The following is an 18,545-nucleotide window of genomic DNA, read 5'->3' on the forward strand; positions in this document are numbered from 1 at the left end:
TGATGTTATAGTAGGTTAAAAGATCAACCAACTTCGTGGACCGAAGGGCCTGTACTGTGCTGTCCTGGGGTTCATAGACCTTTTCAATGTCCTAGGGTTCATAGACCTTTTAGAAATCTGACGATGGAGGGGCAGTAACTGTTGCTGAAACGTTGAGTGTGGGTCTTCAGACTCTTGTAGCTCCTCCCTGAAGGAAGTAATGAGAAGGGGGCATATCCCAGGTCGTGATCATCCTCAATAATGGACGCCAGCTCCTTGAACTTCAAGATGTGTATCTTGGTCAGAAAGGTGACGATGAGTTTAATGGGGGCCAGGGTTAATAGAGAAGTCTAATGTATGGGACAGTGTACCATTAATGGCAGGACACTCAACAGTGTTGATGTACAATGGGATCTTGTGGGTCCAAATCAGCGACAGTGGCCAAACAAGTAGGTTAGGGTAGTAGTTAGAAGGGATAAGGCACACTTGAATTGAATTGTCTTTATTTCTTACATCCTTCACATACATGAGGATTAAAAATCTTTACGTTATGTCTCCGTCTAAATGTGCAATGTGCAATCATATTAATTTATAATAATTTATAATAAATAGAACAGTCAATGTAACATAGAAATACACTCAAATCAGCGTGAGTTCATCAGTCTGAAGGCCTGGTGGAAGAAGCTGTCCTGGAGACTGTTGGTCCTGGCTTTTATGCTGTGGTACCGTTTCCCAGATGGTAGCAGCTGGAATAGATTATGGTTGGGGTTACTCGGGTCCCCAATGATCCCACAGGCCCTTTTCACACACCTGTCTTTGTTTATGTTCTGAGTCATGGGAAGTTCACAACTACAGATGTGCTGGGCTGTCTGCACCACTCTCTACAGGGTCCTGTGATTAAGGGAAGTACAGTTCCCATACCAGGCAGTGATGCAGCCAGTCAGGATGCTCTCAGTTGTGCCCTTTTAGAAAGTTCTTAGGATTTGAGGGCCCCATACCAAACTTCCTCAACCATCTGAGGTGAAAGAGGCGCTGTTGTGCCATTTTCACCACACAGCTGGTGTGTACAGGCCACGTGAGGTCCTCAGTGATATGGATGCTGAGGAACTTAAAGCTGTTTACCCTCGTAACCTCAAATCAATTGATGTCAATAGGGGTTAGCCCATCTCCATTGCTCCTGTAATCCACAACCAGCTCCTTTGTTTTTACGACATTGAGGGAGAGGTTGTTTTCTCAACACCACTGTGTCAGAGAGATGCTTTCATTGATCAGGCATTGAGTGCAAGGGTCAGACAATCAAGTTGCAGCTGTATAAAGCTTTGGTAGTTTTTGGATAATTGTGTGCAGTTCTGATATGCGGAAGGATGTGGAGTCTTTGGAGAGGGTGTAGAAGAGGTTCATCAGGAAGCTGCTGTCATCACCGATAATAAAGCAAAATAACTGGGCCCAGAACACACGCATTCTGACAACTCAAACGTCTTTTTACTTTACTTGTGGACCAGGAGAGCAGCATGCACCCCTGTCACCCTCATTGTTCTGAAGCTAGGACAGTAAACTGCTGTTTTTATACAGAATTGTTCTTATCAGTTATTGATATTGACCATTTGGCAAATTATATATTTTTGAGTTCCTTACTAGCAAGGTCAATTGCCATTCACAATAGAGGTATTAAAAGTCAATCAGAACTTCAAGCTGACAGCTGATGATATTTTGAAGTTAATGAAACGATTGTCCCTTAGTTGTTGGGTGTGCACTCCCTATTGTGTAAAGGGTTGCTATGTTTTAAGAAGATCTTTCTAGAAAAGTCTTCATACAGAGACCTCTCTCATCTGGTTTAGTACACACTGCCACAGTCACCCCTGCATGGGCAGAGTTGGCTCCGGTGGTCTTACTTCAAAGGACACCCTTGACTACAACCGCCCAGGCTATTCTCACCTGGACATTGTCTTCATTCTTGCCTTAGCACAACTTCACCACTGCCTGGATTAGAGGGGATAAACTACAATGCAAGATTGGATAAACTTATGTTTTTTTTAGAGATGCAACACGGTAACAGGCCCTTCTGGCCAGATGAGCCAGTACCACCCAATTACACCCTGTAACCAATTAACCCGCTCACCTGAATGTCTTTGGAATGTGGGAGGAAACCCACAGGGAAAACATACAAACTCCTTAGTGGAATTGAACCCAGGCCCCTGGTGCTGTAATAGCATTACGCTAACCGCTACACTACTGCGCCATTTTCTCAGCGTGGCAGATGCTGAGGGGGGACCTAATGCAGATTCATAGAATTATGAGGTATAAAGATGGTGGGCAGTGAGGATTATGAGAAGGGTAGGCAGTGACGATTATGAGAGGGTAGGCAGTGACGATTATGAGAGGGTAGGCAGTGAGGATTATGGGAGGGTAGCCAGGATTATGAGAGATGGTCGGCAGTGAGGATTATGAGAGGGGTACGCGGTGAGGATTATGAGAGAGGGTAGGCAGTGAAGATTATGAGAGGGGTAGGCAGTGAGGATTACGAGAGATGGTCAGCAGTGAGGATTATGAGAGGGGTAGGCAGTGAGGATTATGAGAGGGGTAGGCAGTGAGGATTATGAGAGGGTAGTCAGTGAGGATTATGAGAGGGTAGTCAGTGAGGATGAGAGGTGGTGGGCAGTGAGGATTATGAGAGGGGTAGGCAGTGAGGATTATAAGAGGGTAGGCAGTGAGGATTATGAGAGAGGGTAGTCAGTGAGGATTATGAGAGAGGGTAGTCAGTGAGGATTATGAGAGGGTAGTCAGTGAGGATGAGAGGTGGTGGGCAGTGAGGATTATGAGAGGGGTAGGCAGTGAGGATTATGAGAGGGTAGTCAGTGAGGATTATGAGAGGGTAGTCAGTGAGGATGAGAGGTGGTGGGCAGTGAGGATTATGAAAGGGGTAGGCAGTGAGGATTATGAGAGGGGGTAGGCAGTGAGGATTATGAGAGAGGGTAGGCAGAGGATTATGAGAAGGGTAGGCAGAGAATTATGAGAGGGTAGGCAGTGAGGATTATGGGAGGGTAGTCAGGATTATGAGAGATGGTCGATGGTCGGCAGTGAGGATTATGAGAGGGGTAGGCAGTGAGGATTATGAGAGGGGTAGGCAGTGAAGATTATGAGAGGGGTAGGCAGTGAGGATTATGAGAGATGGTCGGCAGTGAGGATTATGAGAGGTGGTGGGCAGTGAGGATTATGAGAGGGGTAGGCAGTGAGGATTATGAGAGCTGGTGGGCAGTGAGGATTATGAGAGGGGTAGGCAGTGAGGATTATGAGGGGGTAGGCAGTGAGGATTATGAGAGAGGGTAAACAGTGAGGATTATGAGAGGGTAGGCAGTGAGGATTATGAGAGAGAGGGTAGGCAGTGAGGATTATGAGAGGGAGTAGGCAGTGAGGATTATGAGAGAGGGTAAACAGTGAGGATTATGAGAGAGGGTAAACAGTGAGGATTATGAGAGAGGGTAGGCAGTGAGGATTATGAGAGAGGGTAAACAGTGAGGATTATGAGAGGGTAGGCAGTGAGGATTATAAGAGGGTAGGCAGTGAGGATTATGAGAGAGGGTAGGCAGTGAGGATTATGAGAGGGTAGTCAGTGAGGATTATGACAGGGGTAGGCAGTGAGGATTATGAGAGCTGGTGGGCAGTGAGGATTATGAGAGGGGTAGGCAGTGAGGATTATGAGAGGGTAGTCAGTGAGGATTATGAGAGAGGGTAAACAGTGAGGATTATGAGAGGGTAGGCAGTGAGGATTATGAGAGGGGTAGGCAGTGAGGATTATAAGAGGGTAGGCAGTGAGGATTATGAGAGAGGGTAGGCAGTGAGGATTATGAGAGGGTAGTCAGTGAGGATTATGAGAGGGTAGTCAGTGAGGATGAGAGGTGGTGGGCAGTGAGGATTATGAGAGGGGTAGGCAGTGAGGATTATGAGAGGGTAGTCAGTGAGGATGAGAGGTGGTGGGCAGTGAGGATTATGAGAGGGGTAGGCAGTGAGGATTATGAGAGGGTAGGCAGTGAGGATTATGAGAGGGGTAGGCAGTGAGGATTATGAGAGAGGGTAAACAGTGAGGATTATGAGAGGGTAGGCAGTGAGGATTATGAGAGAGAGGGTAGGCAGTGAGGATTATGAGAGGGAGTAGGCAGTGAGGATTATGAGAGAGGGTAAACAGTGAGGATTATGAGAGAGGGTAAACAGTGAGGATTATGAGAGAGGGTAGGCAGTGAGGATTATGAGAGAGGGTAAACAGTGAGGATTATGAGAGGGTAGGCAGTGAGGATTATAAAAGGGTAGGCAGTGAAGATTATGAGAGAGGGTAGGCAGTGAGGATTATGAGAGGGTAGTCAGTGAGGATTATGACAGGGGTAGGCAGTGAGGATTATGAGAGCTGGTGGGCAGTGAGGATTATGAGAGGGGTAGGCAGTGAGGATTATGAGAGGGTAGTCAGTGAGGATTATGAGAGAGGGTAAACAGTGAGGATTATGAGAGGGTAGGCAGTGAGGATTATGAGAGGGGTAGGCAGTGAGGATTATAAGAGGGTAGGCAGTGAGGATTATGAGAGAGGGTAGGCAGTGAGGATTATGAGAGGGTAGTCAGTGAGGATTATGAGAGGGTAGTCAGTGAGGATGAGAGGTGGTGGGCAGTGAGGATTATGAGAGGGGTAGGCAGTGAGGATTATGAGAGGGTAGTCAGTGAGGATGAGAGGTGGTGGGCAGTGAGGATTATGAGAGGGGTAGGCAGTGAGGATTATGAGAGGGTAGGCAGTGAGGATTATGAGAGGGGTAGGCAGTGAGGATTATGAGAGAGGGTAAACAGTGAGGATTATGAGAGGGGTAGGCAGTGAGGATTATGAGAGAGGGTAAACAGTGAGGATTATGAGAGGTGGTGGGCAGTGAGGATTATGAGAGGGGTAGGCAGTGAGGATTATGAGAGGTGGTGGGCAGTGAGGATTATGAGAGGGTAGGCAGTGAGGATTATGAGAGGGGTAGGCAGTGAGGATTATGAGAGAGTAGGCAGTGAGGATTATGAGAGGGGTAGGCAGTGAGGATTATGAGAGGGGTAGTCAGTGAGGATTATGAGAGGGTGTAGCAGTGAGGATTATGGGAGGGAGTAGGCAGTGAGGATTATGAGAGGGGTAGGCAGTGAGGATTATGAGGGGGTAGTCAGTGAGGATTATGAGAGGGAGTAGGCAGTGAGGATTATGAGAGGGTAGTCAGTGAGGATTATGAGAGGGGGTAGGCAGTGAGGATTATGAGAGAGGGTAGGCAGAGGATTATGAGAAGGGTAGGCAGAGAATTATGAGAGGGTAGGCAGTGAGGATTATGGGAGGGTAGTCAGGATTATGAGAGATGGTCGATGGTCGGCAGTGAGGATTATGAGAGGGGTAGGCAGTGAGGATTATGAGAGGGGTAGGCAGTGAAGATTATGAGAGGGGTAGGCAGTGAGGATTATGAGAGATGGTCGGCAGTGAGGATTATGAGAGGTGGTGGGCAGTGAGGATTATGAGAGGGGTAGGCAGTGAGGATTATGAGAGCTGGTGGGCAGTGAGGATTATGAGAGGGGTAGGCAGTGAGGATTATGAGAGGGTAGGCAGTGAGGATTATGAGAGAGAGGGTAGGCAGTGAGGATTATGAGAGGGAGTAGGCAGTGAGGATTATGAGAGAGGGTAAACAGTGAGGATTATGAGAGAGGGTAAACAGTGAGGATTATGAGAGAGGGTAGGCAGTGAGGATTATGAGAGAGGGTAAACAGTGAGGATTATGAGAGGGGTAGGCAGTGAGGATTATGAGAGGGTAGGCAGTGAGGATTATGAGAGGGGTAGGCAGTGAGGATTATGAGAGGGTAGGCAGTGAGGATTATGAGAGAGAGGGTAGGCAGTGAGGATTATGAGAGAGAGGGTAGGCAGTGAGGATTATGAGAGGGTAGGCAGTGAGGATTATGAGAGAGAGGGTAAACAGTGAGAATTATGAGAGGGAGTAGGCAGTGAGGATTATGAGAGGGTAGGCTGTGAGGATTATGAGAGGGAGTAGGCAGTGAGGATTATGAGAGGGGTTAGTCAGTGAGGATTATGAGGGGTTAGTCAGTGAGGATTATGAGAGGGAGTAGGCAGTGAGGATTGTGAGAGGGGTAGGCAGTGAGGATTGTGAGAGAGAGGGTAGGCGGTGAGGATTATGAGAGGGTAGGCAGGGAGGATCATGAGAGGGTAGGCAGGGAGGATTATGAGATGGGTAGGCAGTGAGGATTATGAGAGGGTAGGCAGTGAGGATTATGAGAGGGGTAGGCAGTGAGGATTATGAGAGGGGTAGGTAGTGAGGATTATTAGAGGGTAAGCAGTGAGGATTATGAGAGGGAGTAGGTAGTGAGGATTATGAGATGGGTAGGCAGTGAGGATTATGAGAGGGTAGGCAGTGAGGATTATGAAAGGAGTAGGCAGTGAGGATTATGAGAGGGGTAGGCAGTGAGGATTATGAGAGGGGTAGGCAGTGAGGATTATGAGAGGGTAGGCAGTGAGGATTATGAGAGGGGTAGGCAGTGAGGATTATGAGACGGTAGGCAGTGAGGATTATGAGAGAGAGGGTAGGCAGTGAGGATTATGAGAGGGTAGGCAGTGAGGATTATGAGAGAGAGGGTAAACAGTGAGAATTATGAGAGGGAGTAGGCAGTGAGGATTATGAGAGGGGTTAGTCAGTGAGGATTATGAGGGGTTAGTCAGTGAGGATTATGAGAGGGAGTAGGCAGTGAGGATTGTGAGAGGGGTAGGCAGTGAGGATTGTGAGAGAGAGGGTAGGCGGTGAGGATTATGAGAGGGTAGGCAGGGAGGATTATGAGAGGGTAGGCAGGGAGGATTATGAGATGGGTAGGCAGTGAGGATTATGAGAGGGTAGGCAGTGAGGATTATGAGAGGGGTAGGCAGTGAGGATTATGAGAGGGGTAGGTAGTGAGGATTATTAGAGGGTAAGCAGTGAGGATTATGAGAGGGAGTAGGTAGTGAGGATTATGAGATGGGTAGGCAGTGAGGATTATGAAAGGAGTAGGCAGTGAGGATTATGAGAGGGGTAGGCAGTGAGGATTATGAGAGAGGGTAAACTGAGGATTATGAGAGGGGTAGGCAGTGAGGATTATGAGAGAGGATAGGCAGTGAGGATTATGAGGGGTAGGCAGTGAGGATTATGAGAGGGTAGGCAGTGAGGATTATGAGAGGGGTAGGCAGTGAGGATTATGAGAGAGGGTAAACAGTGAGGATTATGAGAGGGGTAGGCAGTGAGGATTATGAGAGAGGGTAAACAGTGAGGATTATGAGAGGTGGTGGGCAGTGAGGATTATGAGAGGGGTAGGCAGTGAGGATTATGAGAGGTGGTGGGCAGTGAGGATTATGAGAGGGTAGGCAGTGAGGATTATGAGAGGGGTAGGCAGTGAGGATTATGAGAGAGTAGGCAGTGAGGATTATGAGAGGGGTAGGCAGTGAGGATTATGAGAGGGGTAGTCAGTGAGGATTATGAGAGGGGTAGGCAGTGAGGATTATGAGGGGGTAGTCAGTGAGGATTATGAGAGGGAGTAGGCAGTGAGGATTATGAGAGGGAATAGGCAGTGAGGATTATGAGAGGGGTAGGCAGTGAGGATTATGAGAGAGGGTAAACAGTGAGGATTATGAGAGATGGTCAGCAGTGAGGATTATGAGGGGTTAGTCAGTGAGGATTATGAGAGGGAGTAGGCAGTGAGGATTATGAGAGGGAGTAGGCAGTGAGGATTATGAGAGGGAGTAGGCTGTGAGGATTATGAGAAGGGTAGGCAGTGAGGATTATGAGAGAGGGTAGGCTGTGAGGATTATGAGAGGGGTAGGCAGAGAGGATTATGAGAGAGGGTAGGCTGTGAGGATTATGAGAGGGGTAGGCAGAGAGGATTATGAGAGAGGGTAGGCTGTGAGGATTATGAGAGGGGTAGGCAGAGAGGATTATGAGAGAGGGTAAACAGTGAGGATTATGAGAGGGGTAGGCAGTGAGGATTATGAGAGAGGGTAAACAGTGAGGATTATGAGAGGGAGTAGGCAGTGAGGATTATGAGAGGGAGTAGGCAGTGAGGATTATGAGAGGGAGTAGGCTGTGAGGATTATGAGAAGGGTAGGCAGTGAGGATTATGAGAGAGGGTAGGCTGTGAGGATTATGAGAGGGGTAGGCAGAGAGGATTATGAGAGAGGGTAGGCTGTGAGGATTATGAGAGGGGTAGGCAGAGAGGATTATGAGAGAGGGTAGGCTGTGAGGATTATGAGAGGGGTAGGCAGAGAGGATTATGAGAGAGGGTAAACAGTGAGGATTATGAGAGGGGTAGGCAGTGAGGATTATGAGAGAGGGTAAACAGTGAGGATTATGAGAGGTGGTGGGCAGTGAGGATTATGAGAGGGGTAGGCAGTGAGGATTATGAGAGGTGGTGGGCAGTGAGGATTATGAGAGGGTAGGCAGTGAGGATTATGAGAGGGGTAGGCAGTGAGGATTATGAGAGAGTAGGCAGTGAGGATTATGAGAGGGGTAGGCAGTGAGGATTATGAGAGGGGTAGTCAGTGAGGATTATGAGAGGGTGTAGCAGTGAGGATTATGGGAGGGAGTAGGCAGTGAGGATTATGAGAGGGGTAGGCAGTGAGGATTATGAGGGGGTAGTCAGTGAGGATTATGAGAGGGAGTAGGCAGTGAGGATTATGAGAGAGGGTAAACAGTGAGGATTATGAGAGATGGTCAGCAGTGAGGATTATGAGGGGTTAGTCAGTGAGGATTATGAGAGGGAGTAGGCAGTGAGGATTATGAGAGGGAGTAGGCAGTGAGGATTATGAGAGGGTAGGCAGTGAGGATTATGAGAGGGAGTAGGTAGTGAGGATTATGAGAGAGGGTAGGCTGTGAGGATTATGAGAAGGGTAGGCAGTGAGGATTATGAGAAGGGTAGGCTGTGAGGATTATGAGAGAGGGTAGGCTGTGAGGATTATGAGAGGGGTAGGCAGAGAGGATTATGAGAGAGGGTAGGCTGTGAGGATTATGAGAGGGGTAGGCAGAGAGGATTATGAGAGAGGGTAGGCTGTGAGGATTATGAGAGGGGTAGGCAGAGAGGATTATGAGAGAGGGTAGGCTGTGAGGATTATGAGAGAGGGTAACCAGTGATCCTGCTCCTACTAGAGAGACTGCCTCCCTCACATTCTCAATGTTATGTCTTCCCTGATGTGATTTGTTTATTTCTAATTACTAGTATCACTGCTTGTAAATTCACAGCTGCTGTTGATCACTCATTATCGCGTTGTTAAGCAATTAGCCTTCGTCATCAGTCCGGCCATTATATAATAGCTTGTATATTCATTCATTCGTTAGGTGCACTTGTTAGAAGTTGAAGGATTTTTGATCAATATTTGAAGCTGCATTTTATTGGGACGCCGACGAGTACTGTTTTTTTACGCGGGCTCCTTGTGTACTGAAACGCGTTGGTGAATAATAAAACTGTCTTCAACTACAACTACGCTGAGACTGGAGATATCTATGTCTACTTTAGAACAGCAGGGAAAACTCGAGCGAGAGCACACTGGAGAGTGGTGGTTGTCGGGTGTGATGGAAGCAGATATGATAGAGGTGTTTAAGAGGCTGTTAGAGACACAGATCTGCAGGGAATGCGGAGACGTGGATCATGTGTAGGCAGAGGGAATTTAGTTTAATTTGGTGTTGTGTTCGGCACAGACACTGTGGGCTGAAGGGCCGATGTCCGTATTGTATTACTCTAGGACAGGCTGAAGGAGAAGCCACGCTGCCCCCAGGGAAGGTAGTTGAGTGATTTGGTGGTTAATCTTCCTTTGCTCCAGTGGCTTTTTGTCTTTATTTCCTCAATGTGCTAAACATCACTGGCCTTCCAAACCCAGCTCCTGCATGACTGACCCCCCCCCCCCCCCCGGTGACCTCACCTACCTGACCTCACTGACATGGCACCTCGCTCGGCGTGTCCCCTCTTCGCGGATGTGCCACCAACGGCCTCGCCCACTCTCGGGGTCCCTGGCATGCTGCGAGACGGGTGACGGGCGGCGCAAGACTGAGTCGAGGGGCAGTCCCAGGGCCGCTATCGGCGTGCGGTTCTATTCAGAGTCAGATTCTTTCATCTACGTGGAAACGTACAGTGGAAAGCGTCATTTGTATTAACAACCAACACAACCCAACGATACGCTGAGGGCGTCGCTGCACATTTTGACGCCAACATAACATGTTCACCAGAACAACTCAAACAATTACAGCAAACAAGCTCTGATCCTCTCCCCACACAGACCCCTCAAGACCACCATTAGTCACTGGCATCCAATCAGAATAGGCCCCCTTTATTCCTTCTCTTTCGCCTCCTGCCAGCCAGTCAGCAAATCTTCTAGCCATCCTTCCTGTAATGCCACGGACTCTTGTTAACCCTTTCATCCTTGGAATCATTTCTGTCAACCTCCTCTAAACCATCTCCACTTTCTCCCTTACATATAGGGTCCAAATTTGTTCGAAATATTCAGATGACAAATGCCTTATAAAGCCTCAGCATTACATCACTGATTTTATATTCTAGTCATCTCGAAATGAATGCAAACCCCCGTTTGCCTTCCTCACCACTGACTCAACCTGTAAGTTAACCTTTATGGAATCCTGATTAAGACTTTTAAGTCCATTTGCGCCTCCAATTTCTGAATTCCCATTTAGAAAATAGTTTACACTTTCATTCCTTCTACCAAAGATCATACACATCCCAGTGCAATATTCCATTTGCCACTTCTTTACACATTCTCCTAATCTAAGTCCTTTTGCAGACTCCCTACCTATCCCTCTGCCATTCTTGGTATCCTCTGCAGACTTAGCCACAATAACATCAGATCCTTAATTCAGGTCATTACTATGAAAGGTGTCAGTACATTATAAACCTATTACCCCCTAATTGACATCAGGTGGCACATCAGTGGAGACTGGGCAAAATTCCTCAGCTCAAACTACCGCGTGTAACTAAGCCTTCGTTTCCTTTCCTTGTAGGGAACTCTGTGAGGATTCACTGGTCAAGAGCCACCTCGAGGGCCCCCTGGACGCAGGCCTCAGTCGGAACCCAATGGCCCAGACACAAGGAGCCCAGCCTGGAAGCCCCCCTCTTGCCAGCCTGAAGGGGCGCCCAGCCAATCCCAGGTTCCCGTCAGCCAGCCCTCTGACCCCGCGGCGCAGGCTCAGCACACCGGCTGAGTACAGCGACACGGTCCCGGTGGAGTTTCAGGACAAGGCCAAGAAGCCGAAGGTGGAGGGCGAGGCCGGGGAGAGCAGTCGCGGCCCGTCTCCCGCCCATTCCCGCTCGGGATCCAGGGTGCTGGATCGGGCGGGAGGCCTAGATTTCTTCCCGGAACGTCGGCGGAGCCTGGAGCTGGCTGACGGGCAGGCCTGGCCTGGATTCAGGAAGTCCCGCTCCTTTGACCAGGCGGACTCCCGTGGTGGCAGCGGGTTGGGGAGGCGGCGCCAGACCTCCCTCTCCGACCTGCTGCAGGCGGAGGGGGTTGGGGCGGAGCAAAGGCGTTCCCTCTTCCGCCGCAAGGCAGCCTCCTTCGATGAACCCAGGGCCCGGGACTTGGAGGCCAAGATTGCCGAGGAACTGAACCGCATCAAGAGGGCAGCGGCGGGGTCCCCGTCCAGGCCAGCGCTGAGGTCACCCCTCCTCGAAAGGGCCATCAACCGGGAGCTGTCATCGCGCAAAGCAGTCTCGGGCCTGAAACCAGAAACCCCGCGCAGGACCCTCGAGAGGCTGACGGCCCCCAGTCCCTCTCCTCCTCCCACCCCACACGAGGCCGCTGCCGAGCCACGGCAGGTGTCCGCTGGTCCCCTGGATTTTCCACGTCTGGCAGAATTCCGTCCAACACCCAGCCCGGCCCGGCAGGCTGTGGATCTGTCCCGGCCCCCTCTTGCCATGGAGAAGGTCAGGAAGATAACCCTGGCTCCTGACACTTGTTCACCGATCGCCACCAAGCCAGGGGTGGGCGGGGGCTCTGGTCTGAGCCTAAGGGGACCCTCACCTCCCATCTCTGGAGAGACCCCGTTCCTGACCAATGCTGGGCCACCTAGGCCAGAGGGAGCCAGTCTGGGTCCCGCTCCGCCAGAGAGTTCTCTAAGACTCGGCCTCACACCCCTTAGCCCTGCAGGTGAGACTGGCGTGCAGGGAGGCATGAACCCTCGGACCGTCCCCAGGGCCATCCGGGAGAAGGAAGAAAGTGTGAGAGAGGAGGTCAGAGCCCCAGCGTTGGAGAAGTCGGCCCGTAAATCATCCAGAGGGAAATTCAAGAAATCTCGCCCTGTGTCTCCAGAACTGGGTAAGAGAGTGAACTCTTGGAGCTATAAACCTTCTCTCTTATGTGTCGGGGGATCTTGGGGTCAATCCTACAGCTCCCTAAAAATAGCTACACAGACTGAGAGGATAGTAAAGAAGTCTTGTGCCATGATGGCTTTGTTAGTCAAGGCATTGAGTTCAGGAGTCAGGAATTTATGTTAGACCACAGAGCATTACAGCTCCAAAATAGGCCCTTTGGTCCATCTAGGCTGTGCTGAACTTTTATTCTGCCTAGGCCCATCGACCTGCAGCCAGATCCTAACCCTCCCTACTCCTCCCCCCATCCATGTACTTACCCAAATTTCTCTTAACTGTTGCCATGGAACTCAGCATCCACCGCTTCTGCTGGCCGCTCCTTCCACACATGCTCCACCCTCTGAGTGAAGAAAAGCTCCCTCATGTTCCCCTTTAGCATTTAGCTTTCACTCTTAACCCATGACCTCTAGTTGGAGTCTCGCCCAACCTCAGTGGAAAAAGCCTGCTTGCACTTACCCTATCTATGTCCCTCATAATTTTGTATACCTCTATCAAATCTCCCCACATTATCCTACACTCCAGGGAATAAAATCTTAACCTATTTACCCTTTCCTTCTAGCTCAGATCCTCAAGTCCAGGTAAATTTTCTCTGCACTCTTTCAACCTTATTGACATCTTTACTGTAGGTCGGTGACCAGAACTGCACACAATACTCCAAATTTTGCCTCACCAACGTCTTATTCAACTTCAACACAACGTCCCAACAGCTGTACTCAGTACAATGATTTATGGATGTCAGTGTGCCAAAAGCTCTCTTTATGGCCCTATCTACCTATGACACCGCCTTCAAAGAATTATGGGCCTGTATTCCTAGCTCCCTCTCTTCGACAGGCCTCCCGAGTGTCCTACCCATTGTTGGAGCTGCCCTTGTCTAATTAATTTGAATGGTTAGATACCCCTCCCACAACTTGGTCTTTCTCTTACCAACCATCACTCACTAGTGAGCTGAATTGTCTAGTACCAGAGGGAATGTTTTTAAGGTGAGACAGGGATAATTGGTTTGTTATTCTTCCGGTTACTGAGATGCAAAATAAAGTCTTTTTGTTCGGTTTGCCATCCGGACTGATCATTCCATACATAAGCACATTGAGGGACACAGTGGAGGATATAGAACAACACACACAGAGTGCTGGAGGAACTCAGCAGGTCACGCAGCATCTATGGAAAGGGATAAACAGTCGACGTTTCAGGCTGAGACTCTTCTTCAGGATCTTGCTGGACAGTGCGCTAATGGTTACAGAACCAGAGGTTGGCAGGTGGCAGGGTATTTGGCAGTGTGGAGGAAAAGAGGGACCTGGGGGTCCACATCCATTGATCCCTCAAAGTTGCTGTGCAGTTGTTAAGAAGGTGTATGTGTGTTGGCCTTCATTAGTCAGGGGGCAGCGGGGTGGGGAGGAGGGGGGGTTGAGTTCAAGAGTCATGAGGTGATATTGCAGCTCTATAAGTCTCTGGTTAGACTACCTTTGGAATTCCCTTGTTCTTTCTAGTTACCTCATTACAGGAAGGATTTGGAAGCTTTAGAGATGGTACAGAGAAGATTTACCAGGATGATACCTGGACTAGAGAGCATGTCTAATGAGAATAGGTTGAGAGATCTAGGACTTTTCTCTTTGCGGAGAAAGAGAATGAGAGGTTACTTGAGGTTGATAGAGGTGTTCAAGACGATAGGAGGTATATACAGAGTAGACAAGCTAGAGACTTTTTCCCATGACAGAAGAGGTTAAGACGAGGGGGCATAATACAAAGGTGATTGTAGGATGTCTTGTGTCTGTGCAGAATATACTGTCACAGTTACAGAGAAGGTGCAGGCAGGAAAATAAAGAAGCAAGTATTTTTCAGGCCATGTGTTTTACACAGAGAGTGGTGGGGGCTGAGGGTGAGCTTCTTCACTCAGGGGGTGGTGCAAGTGCGAACTGAACGGCCAGCAGAAGCGGTGGATGCCAGTTCAAAGAAGGGTCTGCTTGTGCTCTATGATTCCATGCTTGGAATGTACTGCTGGGTTTGGTGCTGGAAGTAGATAGGGGTTTAACAGACTCTCAGGCAGGTGAATGTGCAGAGAATGGAGGGATATGGACAGAAGGGAGTAGTCCAATTCACCCAAAATGCAGGAGCAACTCAGCAAGTCAGGCAGCACCTATAGAGAAGAATAAACAGTCGATATTTCAGGCCAAGACCCTTCATTATTCCCCGCCACAGATGCTGCCTGACTTGCCGAGTTCTTCCAGCATTTTGTGTGAGTTGCTCAAGATTTCCAGCATCTGCAGAATCTCTTGTGTTAGGGATTAACAGATTATCCTTATTTGTGCCATGTACATTGAAACATCAAAACATACCGTGAAAAGTGTTGTTTGTGTCAAATGAAATCAGCAAGGATGTGCTGGGCAACCCACGAGTGTCGTCAAGTTTCTGGCACCACAACTCATGAACTCTAACTTGTACGCCTTTAGAATGTGGGAGGAAATTGGAGCACCCAGAAGAAACCCATAAGGTCACAGACAGCAGCAGGATTAGATGAGTTGGGCATTGGATATGCTAATCAGACTAGCACAATGTCATGGCTGAAGGACCTGGTTATCTGCGGTACAGTTCTGTATTCTATGTTTGCAGTGAGATCCCAGCGTAAGACTTTGCTGTAACACAGACTTTGTCTCCGACAGAATCCTCAGACGACTCCTATGTCTCGGCTGGTGAGGATCCCTTGGAGCCACCAGTGTTTGAAATCAGCATCACTGACGCAGTGGTCGCAGTGGGATCTGCTGTCCTCTTGAAATGCATCATCACTGGAACCCCCTTGCCTGAAGGTACAGCAATACAATCGGCCACACTCTCCTACAAAGTGTTTTCCACCCCAGATATTCTCTCTTCTCCCCCCCCCCCCCCCCATTGGGCAGAAGATACAAAACGCAGAAAGCATGTACCACAGTGCTCAAGAACGGCTTCTACCCCACTGTTATAAGACTAGTTAGGGTCTTTCGATCATTAAGACAAAAGAGTAAGATTATTAGGCCATTTGGTTCATCAATTTTACTCTGCCATTCCATCATGGCTGGTTTATTATTCCTCTCAACCCCATTCTCCTGCCTTCTGACCTTTACCTTTGATGCCCTTACTAATCGAGAAGCTATCAACCCCACTGTAAATGACTTGGCCTCCACTGCCGTCTGTGGCAATGAGTTTCACAAGTTCACCACCCTCTGATAAAACAAATTCAGAATCAGGTTTAATATCACTGACATATGTCATGAAATTTGTTGTTTTGCAGCAGCAGTAGTCAATACATAAAAATACCATGTTACAATAAGAAATGTAAATAAAAATTAACTTAAGTAGTGCAAAAAGAGAGCAAAAATAGTAAGGTAATGTTCATGGGTTGGTTCATTGTCTGTTCAGATATTTGATGCCGAAGGGGAAGAAGCTGTTTGTGAAATGTGGGGTGTACTTCCTCTCTGATGGTAGTAGTAAGAAGAGGGCATGTCCTGGGTGACAGGGGTCCTTAATGATGAATGTTGCCTTCTTGAGGCATCGCCTTTTGAAAGTGTCTTCGATGCTGGGAAGACTAGTGACCATGATGGAAATGGCTGAGTTATAACTTCCTGCAGCTTTTTCCAGTCCCTACTTCTTTGTTCCAAATGAATGACCTTCTAATCTGAGGTTGTGCCCTCTGGTCCTGGACTTCCCACTATAGGAAACATCCTCTCCATGTCCACTCTCGCTAGACCTTTCAATATTCTTTAAGTTTCATGAGATTTCCCCCCTCACTGAAGTGGCTTGATTTGGCTCCTGTACTTTATAGTCTTTTGTCTGCACGTGTGAAATGAAAACATTACAGCAGCATCTCAAGCACAAAGCATCAGATAAGCAAGATACATTCTGTAAGAAAAATGTAAATTATACACAATTATACATAATTAAAACAAAATTTTAAAAAACAGGATCAATTTTAGTTCGAAGTGATCATAGTGTTGCTAAACTACAGTGATTAAGGTTGTGCTGAATGGTTAAATCAAAATGATTGAAGGGACCTAGTGGTGTAGCCCTTCGAGAAAGAGAGTTCTAACGATTCACAACCCACTGAGACAAAATATTTTGCCTTGCCTCTACCTTAAGTTTAATTTTAAACTTTCAACCAAGTTCAAATTAAAGTTTATTATCAGTCAACTGTATACATGTATACTGCCAAATAAAACAATGTGCAGACCAAGGTGCAAAACACTGTACCTATAATTCATGTGCAACACATAAAGTAATAGTACCACAAATTAATTAAGAAATAATAAGGTGCATTTACAGCACAAGTTTAAAAAGTAAGCAGTTGGGTTCCATGGTAGCATAGTGGTTAGCGCGATGCAATTAACAGTTCGGGGCGTCAGAATTTGGAGTTCAATCCCGGTATCCTCTGTAAGGAGTTTGTACGTCCTCCTCGTGGAATGTGTGGGTTTTCTTCGGGCGCTCTGGTTTCCTCCCACAGTCCAAAGACGTACTGGTTAGTAGGTTAATTGGTCATTGTAAGTTGTATCGTGATTGGGCTGGGGTTAAATTGGGGGTTGCTGATGATGTGGCTCGAAGGGCCAGAAGGCCCTGTTTCATGTGGTATCTCCAAATAAAAATAAACAAAGTATAATGTTACTGCTACTTCATACGTGATGAGACCCGGGTGGTGGCAGGGAGTTCAGTAGTCTCACAGCTGGGGGAAGAAGCTGTTTCCCATCCGGACTGTCCTTGTCCTAATGCTGCGGTACCTCTTACCTGATGGTAGGGAGTCAAAACAGATTATTGGATGGATGGAAGGGATTATTGACAATGCTAAGGGCCCTGTATATGCAGTGCTCCTGATAAGTATCTCGGATGGGTGGAAGAGAGATCCCGATGATCTTCTCAGCAGTCCTCACAATCCTTTGTAGGGCCTTGTGTCAGATGCTTTGCAATTCCCGTACCAGATGGTGATGCAGCAGATCAGGACCCTGGCTAGACCCTGGTTCTAATTTCTCCTAAGATGTAGCAAACCAAACTGTATCAGGACAGCGCAGGAGCAGGCGATTTGGCCCACAATATCTATGCTGTACATGATTTGAAATTACACAATCCATATCGGTCCATTCATTTGTCTAAAACATCATTATTATATCTGCTTCCAGCATCACCCCAGGCACCCACTACACTCTGTGTAAATAAAATCTGCTCCATACATCTTTAAATTTTTACCCTCTCTCCCTAAATGCATATTTTCTAGTATTTGGTGTTTCTATTCTGAGGAAAGGTTCTATCTATGCCTGTCATCTTATAAACTTCTATCAGGTCTCCTCTTAGCCTTTGCTGCTCCAGAGAAAACACCCCTTGTTTGTCCATACTTCCCCTATAGCTGATATTCCCTAATTCAGGCAGCATCCTGGTGAACATCTTCTAAATCCTCTCTAAAGCCTCCACATCCATCCTGTAATGGGGTGACCAGAACTGTGCGTAATTTCCACATGAGGAAAACCTCCTCTCAACACCCATCCTGTCATGACTGCACAGGGTCTTAAATTTTTACTTATTTATTAAGAGATACAACCCTTCTGGCCCAAGAGCCACACCGTCCATCAAACCACCTATTTAACCCTAGCCTAATCACAAGACAATTTACAATGACCAATTAACCAGAGCTCCCAGAGGAATCCTATTCATTCATGGAGAGAATGTGCTAACCCCTTACTGACGGCGCTGGAATTGAACTCTGAACCCTGGAATGCCCCGAGTGTTTCAATCATGTTGCCTAACCTCCAGTGGATCAATATTGAATCAAGGTTAACCCTTGTGTTTTTATTTTTTTTTCCATACAGTAACGTGGAAGAAAGACGGGGAAATCCTCAAAACCAGCCAGACGCACATCCTCAAAGCAGAAGGGGAGAGACACACCCTCTTCATCCCCTCAGCTACGATGTTGGACGGCGGCCTGTACTCTGTCAGTGCAGCCAATGAGGTCGGCTTGTCCAGCTGTTGTGCCTCAGTCCAGGTTCGGTCAGGTGGGTGACCGATGGAATGGAGAGAACCTGCATTTGTATAGCAACTAGTGCATCCCCACCTTACAAACACAAGAGATTCTGAACATGCTGGAAATCCAGAGTAATGCATACAAAATGCTGGAGGAAATCAGCAGGTCAGGCAGCATCTACAGAGGAGAATAATGAGTC

At 47.9% G+C, this 18,545-nt stretch overlaps 1 protein-coding gene across 10 annotated transcripts in view; it reads left to right on the top strand.

Annotated features, from left to right (window-relative positions):
* The window catches only part of spega (striated muscle enriched protein kinase a), a 392,740-nt gene that overhangs the window by 115,645 nt on the left and 258,550 nt on the right, over positions 1-18,545 (top strand). For all 10 annotated transcript variants that reach the window (XM_072261057.1, XM_072261052.1, XM_072261055.1 and 7 more), the window contains 3 exons: positions 11,010-12,322; positions 15,033-15,176; positions 18,195-18,377. In XM_072261057.1, coding sequence (XP_072117158.1) covers positions 11,010-12,322; positions 15,033-15,176; positions 18,195-18,377 — 1,640 coding nt within the window. The remainder of the gene's footprint in view (positions 1-11,009; positions 12,323-15,032; positions 15,177-18,194; positions 18,378-18,545) is intronic.

Source organism: Mobula birostris, chromosome 6, assembly GCF_030028105.1.
Source record: "Mobula birostris isolate sMobBir1 chromosome 6, sMobBir1.hap1, whole genome shotgun sequence".
NCBI lineage: Eukaryota > Metazoa > Chordata > Chondrichthyes > Myliobatiformes > Myliobatidae > Mobula > Mobula birostris.